This window comes from Melopsittacus undulatus, chromosome 3 (assembly GCF_012275295.1).
Source record: "Melopsittacus undulatus isolate bMelUnd1 chromosome 3, bMelUnd1.mat.Z, whole genome shotgun sequence".
Classification (NCBI taxonomy): domain Eukaryota; kingdom Metazoa; phylum Chordata; class Aves; order Psittaciformes; family Psittaculidae; genus Melopsittacus; species Melopsittacus undulatus.
This window is the reverse complement of record NC_047529.1, coordinates 60,967,515-60,981,432: the sequence shown is the minus strand read 5'-3', so window position 1 is coordinate 60,981,432 and position 13,918 is coordinate 60,967,515. Positions and strand designations below refer to the sequence as shown.

At 39.2% G+C, this 13,918-nt stretch overlaps 1 protein-coding gene across 1 annotated transcript; it reads right to left on the bottom strand.

The window, feature by feature from the left end:
- Positions 1-1,345: 1,345 nt before the first annotated feature.
- RPF2 (ribosome production factor 2 homolog) lies at positions 1,346-13,640 on the bottom strand. The gene is made up of 10 exons (XM_005154688.4): positions 13,570-13,640; positions 12,640-12,772; positions 11,788-11,825; positions 11,021-11,060; positions 8,447-8,528; positions 8,276-8,352; positions 6,972-7,071; positions 3,427-3,529; positions 2,055-2,199; positions 1,346-1,745 (listed from the first exon to the last, which is right to left on the bottom strand). The coding sequence occupies exons 1-10, from the start codon at positions 13,590-13,592 to the stop codon at positions 1,566-1,568; spliced, it is 921 nt and encodes a 306-aa protein (XP_005154745.1). The 5' UTR covers positions 13,593-13,640; the 3' UTR covers positions 1,346-1,565.
- Positions 13,641-13,918: the final 278 nt, after the last annotated feature.

Here is a 13,918-nt window from a genome sequence, read left to right as displayed (position 1 = left end):
GAATAGACACACCTGGGTTCTCCCTGCAGACCCATTTCCTGTGCTCAAGGACTTTGCATCTCTCTGAAGCTGCACAGTAACCATACACAGTTGCCAGAAGGTGCAGTAGCCCTCACCTGCCCCAGCATGAAACAAAATCAATGCCAGGATGCAACAGTTTATCTCTGGGGGCTCCTACCGAACAACTGTCTCACTTCTTTACATTAAAAAATAACAGGCTAGATGGTCTACTTTACTGCTAGGAAATTCAGGTTTCAAACACCAAATTGAGCAACAAAATTAGCTTCCAAATTAGGAAAATACAATTAAAAAGCCCAAGTCTTTCATGACAACAGGTATGCTTTCACTGTTTCTTTTACAGCTGTTAGGTTCATAAAGTTCACCATAAAAATAAGTTAATACATGGAGGATCAATGTGCCCTCAAAAAGATCCCAAACTTTTTAAGTGCTTTCTTTTTCACACAAGCTTTATCAAGCCAGCATAGCAGGAACATCGTGTGTAGCATTTGCACAGCCACAGTTGCAGCTCAGCTCTCACACATGGAAAGCAAAGCTGCCCAGCAGCTTCCATCTATTTTGCAGAAGTGAGAATAACAAACTGCTTGTTTCTAATATGATGCATCAGCTGACTACACTGAGAAAACTAACAAGAAAAGATCAAGTATTAAAAATGTAACTAGGATAAGCAAGCTTATTATGTTCATGATAAAGTATGCATACTTTTATCATGATTATGCTGAAGGGCAGAGTAATAGCTTCCAAAGAAACAAGCAGAAGGAAAAAAAAACAAGGTTTTTCAGTATGTTCCAAACCATGGAAAACCACACCAGTCTCACTGAGCTCTTTAACCGAGGAGTGGGTAAGAACAGACCTCCACCTTTTGTGGTTGCTTCACATGCTTCCATTCTCAGCACAAATCAAGCATTAAAGGTTGAAATTCAAACTGTAAAGGTTTCATTTGCCTAAAACAAACATCAGGTACTTTGCTACCATGGTGATGAACACCATAAAAACATCGTAATCACTCCCGATTCTGCAAGTGTAAAGTAGGGCTTGGTGCAATAGTTACAGACACATACTGTGAGCTCCCACTTTAGAAAAGAATTTATAGTTTATTAAGTATTGCAGTTATGCAAAATTTGAAATACATAAACAATAAATGAACAGAAAAGTTGTGCTGTGTATATTAATGTATATACACTACGCTGGTCCAGTGTAGAATTTACAAGATGAGTTGATTGACCAAGGGTTCCCAATATAGCATCCATAAAACTGTTTGGGAAATGAGTCACTTGCTTGACTAGCATATGTTTGCTAACACCAAGAGAATAAATACTCAGCTTCAGAAAACTAAGCGAGTTATATCACATTTTTTATTTTAAATTACCAAGTTCTGTATTAAAGCTCAATACACCCATGTCCCTCTAAAATGACACACCATTAAAAAGACTTTTTTATAAAACTAAAGTTAACAGCAGCTGAATATTTTATGTCTGACACATTTGTATTACAGTATATATACCAAATTTGAAGGTACAAAAAGGTTTCAAAGCTGTTCCAGACTATCAAGCTGATTTTGACTTTTTGGGACTAACCCCACTATCTTCAGCTGCCTTCTCTGCTGGCCTCTTTTTTAATCCTTTCATTTTCCGTGTCTGCAGTTTCCCAAGATCTTGCTTCTGCATGTGGATCCGGCCGTAAGTTGTACCGAACACATCATGGGAGATATTCTTTTTCTTCTTAGGCTGTAAGGGAAGAACAACATCAGTTATTTCTGAGTGGAGAGTGCCAGGAGTTTGGGTGAGAGTCAACTGCCTAAAAGCAAGGCCATGTACAGTGGAGTTTAGAGATTAAGATTTGATCTGTATGTTCTGTGGCCTTCCAGGGAAGTGTCTGTATGCCAGCTGATCACCACAGAAGTGCTGCGACTCCAGAAACGTCACAAAAAAGTAATATATAAAAATAAGCTTTGGTCAAATACAGTAATTAATACTTCAGCTTTTATTGCTCTTGACATACAGATTTGGAAGTAACACACTTTCCAAGGTACAAACCTTCAGGGCTTTTGGCTGCTTTAAAGACAGCTTATAAAGGTCATCTGAAGCTAAATGTGTCCTCCTCATAACCAGATCTAATGAAGGTCCCATCTCTTCCAGTTCAATTCTTGGTATTTTACAGCCAGATTTCTTCAGAAGAACCCTAGAAGGGAAAACCAACCAAAATCAACATTGTCCTCTGTGATGAAGATTCATCTGCCTTTACCTAAAGGTCAGGTTCACTTCTGTAGTTCAGACTATTAAAAACAACTGCTAATGCAAACTCTAATCCTAACTCTAATTAGCTAACACTAATGCCAACACATTATTGAGGATGATGTCTGGCAATAACAATTTGTAATATATTAAATGCATCCTACCGCAATTTGAACAGATAGTATCATCAGTCTTACTGCTAAAACTCAGTCCCAGTAACCTGAAACTCATGTAATTCCTCAAATTCAAAATAGTGGCCTGGGTATTAACAGCCATGAAAAACATTTACTATAGTTTACAGCAAAATAACCTGAGCACTAACTAAGAACATTTTTTGTTTGTTTGATTTGAAGAATAACACTCATAAAGGTAGAGAAATCAAAATCACATGGAACGCAAGCTATGAATGCTCATAGCCTCCTAAGGCAAGGCCATGATCTGTGAAGCTGAACACCAACACATCGAGACAAGACTGTCTTGTTCTTCCATTTCGTGTTTTTCCTAGTGTATCACTGGCTGTAGCCATCCACATGTCATTCTCCAACAAATACCTAAGTGAGGAGAGTCCTAGAATCAGCCTCAGAACAGACTAAGTCCATGAAGTCTAAGACAGTGCGCTCTGAATTCACCAAGTTAATTCTCACCACCCTACTAATCCAACCACAAAAAGAGCAATCCTCCTAGCTAACAGGGAAAGCTCAACAAGAAAGGAAGCAGTAGGTTTAGGGCTTAAGTGTTTTCCTTCTATTCTACAAGTGGTATTTCGTACCACAGCACGTCATGCCCAGTATATAAACTGGGGTGAGTTACCCAGAAGGCCAAGATCACTGTTCAGGTCAGTCTGGGTACCATTTGGCAGGTGGTGAGCAATTGTATTGTGCATCACTTGTGTTTATTTTTTTTTCCTTTCCCCTTTTAGTTTTATATTTTATCCCCTTATTTCCCTTATCATTATTATTATTAGTAGTAGCAGTAGTAGTTTTATATTATAACTTAGTTACTGGACTGTTCTTATCTCAACCCATGGGGCTTATGTTCTTTTGATTCTCCTCCCCATCCCACCCGAACAGGAATGTGAGGAATGAGTGAGCAGCTGCGTGGTGCTGAGTTTCCGTCTGGGCTTAAACCGTGACGTGTACCAAGAAGCAAGTAAATAGATAAAACATATACTCACTTATAGCTTCGCATGTAAATTTTCCCATCTACAGCTGTGAAATGCAGGACGTACTCTAAACCAGCCAGACGAATATTGGGCACGGTAGGACCTCTGAAGAAATCTGAAAGAATAAATGCCAGCATTCTTGGCTGAAAATCAAACCAGCAGATGACTGTAACAAGTTGCTTTACTTCGTAATGAACCTGCATCACACCAGTGATGTGAACTCCTTGCCTATACAGATACTTTTACTGCTTCTAAGCGAGGCTATACAAGGGATGGCTCTAGAGAAGCTGAATCTGTATGTTTAATGTGACTCTCAGAAACAGGTGCTACTTAAAACTGTAGTCCTGCCAAAACACAGCACAGAAATCTAACATTGCACATGTTAGCTCCTGCAGTGGTGAAAACAAACGTGTAGAAACCCTGACAGGCATACAGTGCCTTCCTGTATCAGTGCCTTCCTGCTGACTGTTAGCAACATACATGGGAAGTTCATGAAGAACAGCAAACATACTTTCAGAGCAGTAACTTAGCTTTATTAAGCTAACTGAAATAACTGCATTGTCTATTCCTTTAAATACTCAGCTCTAAAGTCAGAAAAATTAAATGTATCTTTAGGCCAGTTTAAGCTCAGCTAAGCATAGATCAATAGGGAAAAGGCACTAGTTCAGGTATCTGTTTAAAGATGTCATTAATGACATCTGATACTTAAGATTCTTAATTAGAACCAGATTTTGGAAGGATACAAAGAAGGATAAAAGCCAGTACAAAACAGATTGAAATTGCATCTTACAGTCTACTCTTACCTGCATTTTCCCCCCCTCTCTGACTTGGGAAAAAGTTTAGATACATTGTTTCTTTCATACCTCCCACACAACAAAGCACTTCTGTCTTTCAGGCAAAGCATGACTCATCACCACAAATGCTTTCTCTATTTATTAAGCAACACAAATAAGACACTTGAAACAGTTGCTTAGTTCGTACAGAGAACACTGAAATACAGGTTAAATGCAAAATGAGTTGTCTCTAATGAGGTTCTTATATCAGGCTATGAAAAAAAAATACTGTGCAATCAGACAGCTTGTAGTAAGCACAGCAATCTGTCCAACATATGCAGAGGGTGGAGAAAGAATGTGACCTTGACTGAGGGAACAAGGTGTGCTAATAAACATGACATGGTAAGGCTGAAACACAGGAGTAATGCTAACAGATGCAAAACACATTAGTCTCTTCCGCTCTGTCCCACCTTCAGATCCCTGGGCTAGTTGTCTTTTCCTCCACTACCTTTTTCAAGAGTATCAGCACTGAAGTGACATAGAAAACAAAGTCTTGCTGGCAGATAGCAGCTGGAGTCTAGCCAGGAAACTTCCGTGGTCAACTGAATACTCCTCTTGTGGGTTGAGCTTGTAGATAAAGTGGCAAATAAAACACTTTGGTCGCTTCTGGCATGTATTTCCCCTCTGACTAGTTCTCTGTGGGCATGAAAGCTAACATTTACAGTGGTTTTACTGGCAACATCTCCCTTTCGTATTTTCCTGTGGCATCAAACATCTTTTCACCCACAGGATGATCTCTTCCAACAAATGCAGGTGGTCAGGAATTTCTGTTTCCTGGTACTGCTGACCAGCTGCAGAAACCTCAGGTTTCAGGATGCCCAGAGAGTTGAAGCTTTTTTAATGTACTCTTAATTTACAACTCTTGCTTTGGTTGGACTAGACTTGCTTTTTCCTTTCTTTCCATTCCCTAGTTCTCTCCCGCTTGCCCTCAGCATGTTTCCAGAACTTCTAATTTACTTTTTCCTGCAGAGAGCTTCGCAGGACCTTCCAATTTCCAGACTAAATTCCTAAATTATTTTGGAACACCAGTGTATACACTTCTTCTTGTATCAATTCCTATGCAAAAGCTGGTAACAGTGTAACCTATGTAGCTAAAGTTAGCATTAGCAGACTTCAAACTCTGTCCCAGACATTTCCCAGCCACCCCCCTTCTTGGCCAGAAGGAATGTGCAAACTCTTGAGACACTCAAAGAAGCCTGTGTGAAGAAGGCTGCATGAAGAACAAGCTGATGGCCAATCTAAAATTGTAGATGTCTCCTAAAAACCAACATTTTAGAAAGCGTATAAGTAAGTCAGGCAGTGCCTCTCCATTTTTAGGATGAAATGGGTATGCAATAACAGAACTAGAGAGCAGGCAGTGTGCTAAGTAGTGAAACATTTTACAAATACAAGCATAAAAAGTTATCAGAATCTCATGAATTGCATTCCAATGACTTACATCATAAATGCACTACCACACAGTACACAACAAAAATCAGAAGAGAGAATGAGACAGTCAACATTCACCACCTTCAAATGTTTATAAGCAGTTACTAGCCCTTCATCTGTCCACAAAAAAACAGTCAGCTGTACTGAGAGGATGCAAATTTTCTCCTTTTCTGCTCCTTTTTCAGTCATTGCAGAGGAAATACCTTGCTTTAAGGAATTACAATACTAATGGGGGGAAAAAAATTAATCTCTAATGGAAAAAAAACAACAACCAAACCCACAACCAAACCCCAACCCTGTTTCTAAAGAGCAATCATTCATCTGTTTGCCTAGAAAAAAAGGAGCCCAACTAATATTTATTTTATGTCAAAGGGAGATCTTGCAAAGCTGTAAGATTATGAGTTGGTACAACCTAAGAATGGAACTGAAACAACAAAGCTGTTCTTACTGGGCCAGTTTCAGTATTTTACCAGAGCTTAAAAAAAATAATTTACTTTTAAGAAACCTATTAAAAAGAAAAATCACCACCCTACTTACTAGACCTAGCTCTGCCAAGCAAGATGAGTTTTTTAAGTGTCAAGAGATGCAGGGCCATATGACTTTATGTCCTCAAAAGCTAACCTAATTGTTTCTGTAGTTCCCCAGAAAGACCCCACAATGTGCTTTATATTCCAGAACCTCCAACCCTGAGACAGTAAAAAACTTGATGCCAGTTTTTGACTAAGCTCCAAGCCTGCTCTGAAGTTATGACACAGCTATTATCTACAGATTGCTTTCTACTGTGCATGCTTTTTCCAAGTACTCTAATCAATGGCACTTTACTAAGAACTGGTCACATTTCCAAAAGAAAATGCTTTCATCATATAAACACAAGTTCAATTATATGGATTTGACTTTTTTGTAAGCAAAAATATTCCACTTTCTGAACTTAATCCACTGATTTCAGATTAGAGACTTCAAAAATGTTATCTGGTTAGAAAAGCAATGTCCCAGAACAATTACATGGTAAAGACTTTTTCAGAAATTATTTTTCCCTACCATCAAGGTAATGAATTTTAGTGAACACAAAGTTTCAACCTGAGAGTCTTTTAGGCTAGACTTCCCTCCCCCCACCCCTAGTAACTGTCATGATGATTGGTTAACTTTAATTTCACATGACACGAAACTTAGTGCCTGTTCTTGTTTTCTTTCTGTGCTGAACATAAGCAAACATTTACTAACAAACTAGCGTTTTGTAACAGAATACATAACTACAGATTTATGCAATCTTACTGCTCACATTATCAAAATACTGACCAATAAGAAGGCTCTTCAGTCTTCTGTATTCTTCATTTACATCAAACATGTCACCAGCAAATATAAGCATCGGTTTTGTTCCTTCAGGACACTTACTGTTCTGTGGAACAAGAATTTTAAAACAGACCAAAGATTCAGACCCAGCTAGGGAACATATTATTGCTGTAGTATGTGGTTAGCCGTTCAGCACTGAATGAAAAACTCTTGTGACCTGGAATCAGTACGGACAGAATAGGCATTTTTGTTCTCTCACTGAACATCACTGTAGGCGTATGGGTGGACTTTGTATTTAAAAGGGTGAATTGTGTTAATTCTTTGTGCTGGATTAAAAAAAGTTTCTTTACTGTAAAATGTAATAGATAATACCTTTGGTGAAAATGAGTGAACTTTCACAACTACTAACAAGAAAACTAAAATTACAGGCAAACAAGTCCATTGTACTTCTGACACTAGAGAGTACATGAAAAAGGCAAGTTACAGTTTAGTCAATCACCTGATTTTAATTCTGTCCAACAAATAAATTGACTTAACTTTCCTGCTATAAACAGTGTTGTGTAGATACACATCACAATCTGACTTCAAGGGTAATATTCACCTTTGTAAACAGTAATTTCTTCACTAACTCGCTAGACTGTTCTGCCAGTTTATGCACTGCGATAAGAATAGGGACGATAAAAATTCCTTATTTTGCAGTGTATGAACTGCTTGATACAAATGTACACACATATGAAATATGTTTTAGTCTTGCCAAAAGAAGTCTAACATAGCCATAAAAGGTGAATTTTCTCTAGGTTTAAATAATCAAGATGTTAGCTCCCTGCCTGAATTACGTATTGTCCTCTGAAAACTGGCATTTACGTGTTACTGAAAGCTAAAGAAAGTTTCAGAATCATCTCAGTCAGCAGAGTGACCCTCTCTAGTTACAATTTGGGAAGAAGGATTCCATTTTTCAAAGCCTATGACAATTTCTAGAGAAACCTACCACAAGTAGAACCTGACTACAGAACTTTGTAAGTGTAACTCTTTCATTAAAAAGGAAAACATAAGGAATAAACTGAGTATAAAAAAAGAATCTGCAAAGAAAGTCACAAGCTTGCTCAAAACAACCAAAATAAAATAAAATAAAATAAAAAGCAGTACATAAAAAATACCATTCTGGCATCCACAAATTGGCAATCCTCATAGACTGCACGAAAAACTTTTTTTGAACAGCTCTTGTCCTTACTTCAAAGCACAGAAAAAGCCAACACCCCAAAAAACCCACCAGCAGATGTCATGGAAATATTGAATTGGCAATTCCTTACCTTGACGTCTTTTAGGGATACAAACTTCTCAACACCTAGCTCAATCATATCTAAGACATGATAGTCAAACATGCGACCTGTGAAAGTGAAAAACAAGAAAATCCAGCTATTTAAATATTCGTTGAAAACCAGACCTTTTCCCCAAATAAAAACCCTGGTGAAATAAGTTACCTATTACCAGGTTGTTCGGTCGCTTCTTGTTATGAGAGCCAAACAGAAACAAGGAACAATCTGATTTCTTAGAAAAAAATTCCTACAGTTGAGGAAAAGAACAAAACTCATGAGTTCCACTTTGAAGTGTTTAAAATACTTTGTGAAGATACATGTCACAAAGACGAGTTTAGGAGCTGCTTAATGAAAACAGCAACTGCACTTACCAGAAGAGTTTTGAGCATGGCCAAGTCTACATAAGCTAAAATTGACAGCTAGATTCAAGGTTCAAATAACAAATCATTTCTATTTCCCATTGCAGTCTTAAAGATTAAGCCAGGCAACTTTTTCTCTCCATTCTATCTGTAATTCCCTTTTTCATAATTCCTCATTGTTTTTAGGTAAAATACCTTCAACCACTTCTCCCTGACTGCAGGATAAGTATTTGCAAGTTGGCTACAGTTGTAATGCCTCATTTTAGTCACCCAGATAAGCTTTATGCAGCACATTTGCTTTGCCTAACAGCAAACCTAGGAACATCTGCAAATATCTGAAGTTCTCACACTTGGGAACAAGAGTACTACTACAGAGCAACTTTGTGTCTATTGATTACTTAAGACTAAGACACTACTTAAAATGAAGCCAATGGTGACTGTCACTACTGGTATCTTTTCTCTAGGTTGAGTAGATGGAGAACCTATTGTAGTATTCTGACTAGAACTAACATAACAGCAATTCTTTCTGAGGATGTCTAACTCCAAAACCTTTTTATGCACTGCTGCTTCTGAAGGCAGCCCCTCATTCTGTGCACCAACCATGATTCCTAGATATACACACATGCTATTTATCCTGTACTTCCCAGAAGCACCAAAGTTCCTATACTTGCCCTTAGCAGCTGTGAAGCAGAAAATGCCACTGCACCACCTCCTACCTCTGCAACAGCAGCAGCTCAGAGAGGACAGTGCAACTCTGCCCTTCGGGAGGTCAGGAAAGACATCCCCAGGGGCAAACACAGGCTGGGATCGCTGCACGTACAAATCATGCAGCTCAGCACTGAGCTCTGCCATCAGGTCCCTGAACAATACTGACTGTAGACAAATCAAGAACAGACCAGAAGAGACTCCCCTTGGAACATTTGCTCATAGAACTCTGGTAATCACTGTGTGCTGATATATGTGAATTCTCTAACAGAAGTATGATATTTTATTAAAAACTCAGCTGAGAATCAGTTGGTTCCTATGTGACTGTGAAATCAGGTCAGTCAGCTATGGGACTGTAAGAAGTTTAATTTCAGTGAATGATGTTACAAATCTTTCCTTGCTATCTGCTCCAAGTTTTCCATTCTACTCACGATATTTTAGGGCTGGTTGCCTTACTGCACTTCATGCCAGAAACAGAAGCATATACTACAACACCTCAGCATCAGTTTTAATGCAGATGAAGCAACATTTTATGTTGGTGTAGTTAGGCCACAACCACAAAGTTTTTTTAACATGTTAAATCTGCTTTAACTCAGCTGTCTAATACAACTTCAGCTGCTACTCTAGCACTCACTATTAAAACAAGATCCTTAATGATCCACAGCTGTCTCTCCTCTTCATTTTTATTTATAGGGGTTTCCTTAGATATGTTTCCCCCTTAGTTACACAATCCCTTTCAGACAAGAAAGTGCATTTGTGCCTGGTGTGTATACATAAATACATATATTTTTCCTCTTCACACACAAATTTACTTAGTATAATACCCCAAACCTACCAACTTCACCATGCATCTTCAGTGAGGTATTTAAGTAACTGCCTCAGGCAATAAAAAGCTGACTCTTACTTCCCTATGCAAGTTAGTGACACAGAACAAATTTTAAAAGTCATGATCACTAGGAACCAAACAACTAATTTTGGGATAATTAGTTTTGCCTTTATTGTAAAGCTACATCACTATCTACTTTCTCTCATTTTGAAGGAAATACATATATTGCTTTTATGACAGGCATATTTCAGCAGCTAAAGTAATGCTTCAATTGAAGTGCAAATGCATAAGAGATAATTTTGGGATTAGCCCGTTTATTTTTTGCCTTCCTGCTCATAAATTATCTTGAACTCAAAGCACTGAATCAACACCAAATCCAGACAGGGCATATAAGCAGAGTAGATTTATATTAGATACAAGGAAGAAGTTATTTACTATGAATGTGGTGAGGCACTGGCACAGGTTGCCCAGAGAAGCTGTGGCTGTCCCATCCCTGGCAGTGTTCAAGGCCAGGCTGGATGGGGCTTTGAGCAACCTGGTCTAGTGGAAGGTGTCCCTGCCCCTGGCAGGGGGTTGGAACTAGATAAGCTTCTAAATTTGCCTGTCAGTTTACAGAAACACACATTTACAGCTAAAGACAAAGTCCTCACAACATGATTCTGTCAGAGGATAAATATTCCTACTGACACCACAAATCTAGACATAGTCCAACCTTCCACTTATCCAAACTCCCTATAAATTTTGTTTCTCATCTAGCGTTTCACAGAGCAATGAAAAAAAAAAGAATATAACCTCCAATAAAGTTCTTCTTGACTGTAAAATACCGTAAGAGAAGTGGTTTATACTTGCCAATGATGTTTGATCCTCAAAAGGCCTGGTAATATTTTTCCTGAGAAAAAAAAAAAAAAATTAAAACACCCAACCAAACCCAGGCCCAGACAAGCACTTCTAATTAGTTCTCTGATAACACAAAAATTCTGCATTCTGCTGGGAACTCCTGCAGTAGATATTCAGGTTTAGTTCAAACCATAAGGCTTATGTTTTGAACTAAACCTTATTAATACTGCTCAGAGGGCCTCAGTGCCACCATTGCCATTTTAAGCACTTTCCTCCATATTTCCTGTCTCCTGGGGCCTGGCTTCCAGACTGCTCTCAATGACATTTCATAAACTGCCTTTGCCTATTCATCTAACATTGAATTTAGTTATTACAATTAATGTTTCTGTACTACAACCATTCAGACACTGGATTCCCATTTTGAGCAAGACTTATCTATCATTATAATCTGTAACTCAAATTTACAGGAATTTGGACTCCACCCTACCCACCTGACAGAACCTCTCCAGCTGTTTGCACAGATCAGTTGGAGAAGGCCAACTGTTCAAGTTTACCAAATCCTGCTCTGTAACAGTTGGAACAAGCAGTGGGCTAAGCACCAACACTGATCATGTGTAACTTGCTTCCAGTCTACTGAAATTTATGATGAATCCCAGTCACCCTCTTCATCTTTTTCCATTGTTTGAGCCCCCATGCTGGCTAGCATCTCTATTCATGCTTTGAAATTACCAAAAGCTGTCTTGTCAGCAGGCTTAACGATGTCAAATGAGACCACTTACTTTCTATACAGTACAGCAAAAGGCTTCTTCACAGCATACTGCAAAAGAGAAGTTTAGACACGTTATCTCCAAAACATTTAAGTACACAGCCCTGCTTTTTCTAAAACCCTGCAATTTACATGATCACAAGAAACAAAGTGATTGCTTGCGCAAATGGGTCTAGAAGGCATCTCAAAAGTCCTGCTCACAATAATGCCTTTCAAGTTGATAGAAATCTTGATTCCCAATTAATTACAGGACTTATTTGTAGAAGAGATGAAGTAACAAAATAACTGAGAAAGACCTAAAATCAAAGCCATTTAATGGAATCTTTCTGCCTCTATGTAGGGACTTGAGGAAAAAACGGGAGTGAACAGCAACCTGGTTATCAACAGCATAAGATGGTAAGAAAATTACAAAGCAAGGAGAGAAAAGAGCGTAGGAACCTCTGTAATATTTTCAGGTATGGAGGTAGAAGATTGGTTAGGATTGGTAAGTTTAAGTTTTAGAAGAGGTTGAAAGTCTTTATCAATACACATAAGCAGTTTACAGGATTCTGGGATATAACTTTATCTGAGTGATCCAGTCCCAATTCTGTATCTAATCCTTTTATTTTCAAACAGACTTGCAACACTTCACCTTCTATACTGGACAATCATGGAAAAAATAACAATGAAGAGATTAAGCTCAAAACTTCTGACAAAGAAATAGGAAAAAAATAATCTCCATTGCGGGGTAGGAAATGACACCTCTGGAGTGCTGGACAATCTGATTTGGGAAATGGGGAAAGTATAAAAGTATTGATTTCAAAGCTGAGAACATGTAAATTCTAAGAAAAAAAAGAAAGGCTGCATTCTATATCCAGCCACTTACAATGTCTTTAAGCACTTCAGTCACCCTTAAATTTGCATTTCCTCCTTTTATGAGCATAGCAATTTTTGTATTTTCCTGCAGCTTGGGTTCTCTCTTCTCAAGAAACCTTTTTGCTCTCTTAGTTTTAGGTTTTCTGTAACAAATTAAGAGTTAAAAACTTGTATTAGTAACAACATTGCAGAAAACAATGAAACAGCAAGAATTGGAATAAGTGCATTTAAGTAACTTGTTTCAGTGACTCAAACTAATCCCAACCTGCAGAATTACAATCTGTGCTAAATAACCAGTCTCAGATTAATGTATTTTACTGTTACTCCTCTTCCTCTTTGTTTCCCCAAACTAGCAAAGGTGAATTTAAAGCCTTGAGGCTTTTCAGGTTCTGCTAATTTAAAGTTTATACAGCGCCAGAGTTCCTACAGACTGACGGGCTTAAATCTACCCTCGCACCAGCGCCCTCCCCAAGTCAGACACGAGAAACAGACACACTTCCTCAAAGATCACCAGCAGCATCCTCAAAAAAAAGCCCAAGTACAGCACATCTATTGGCACGAACCAGACAGTAGTACAGGCATTAGTTAGGTGAGATACACCTGACTTAGCAGGGGCACAGTGCTCGTATAAATTAATAACAACGTGGCTTAAGAGTTACATTTTTCCACTAGATGAATGCAAAGCTTTTAATATCTCCTCCACGAAGCATTATATTTGTTTTCTTTACAAAGAAACGATCAACCTCGCACAGGTACTTCCACCTGCAGATGAAAACAGCTCCTTCACGCGTAGAGATATAAACCGTATAAATCCTATACCAGCAGCTCACCGCTGTTCCTTTATGGAGCACGGGCTGCCTGACACCGTAAAAAGAGACGGCAGCGCTCGGTTTTCCTCCCTCCCTCCCGTTTACCCATTCCCTGCCGCCGCCATACTCACACCACCCGATCCAGCGGGTCCATGGCTACCGAACAGCTCCACGCGCGCGCCCGGCGGCCGTCACACACAAATATCCGGTACGTCACATCCGCCGCGGGGAGGGCGGGAGGAAGCGCTAGGGGTCGGGGCAGTGCGCATGGGCGGAGCGAGCTGCGCAGTGAGGTGACGGGTTCCCGTCGAGTGGTGCGTCAGTCAGTTATTAGGCAAACCAGGGTGCACCGCGGCAGCTGAACCTAGCCGCTGAGGCGGCTTGTGTGTGACGTGTCTGCGTACCCTCCTCTCATCCCTGGTGTGTTGGGAATCGCATCACAGTTGTGCCGCTAAGGTGTGGCCGTTTCACCCCAAACTT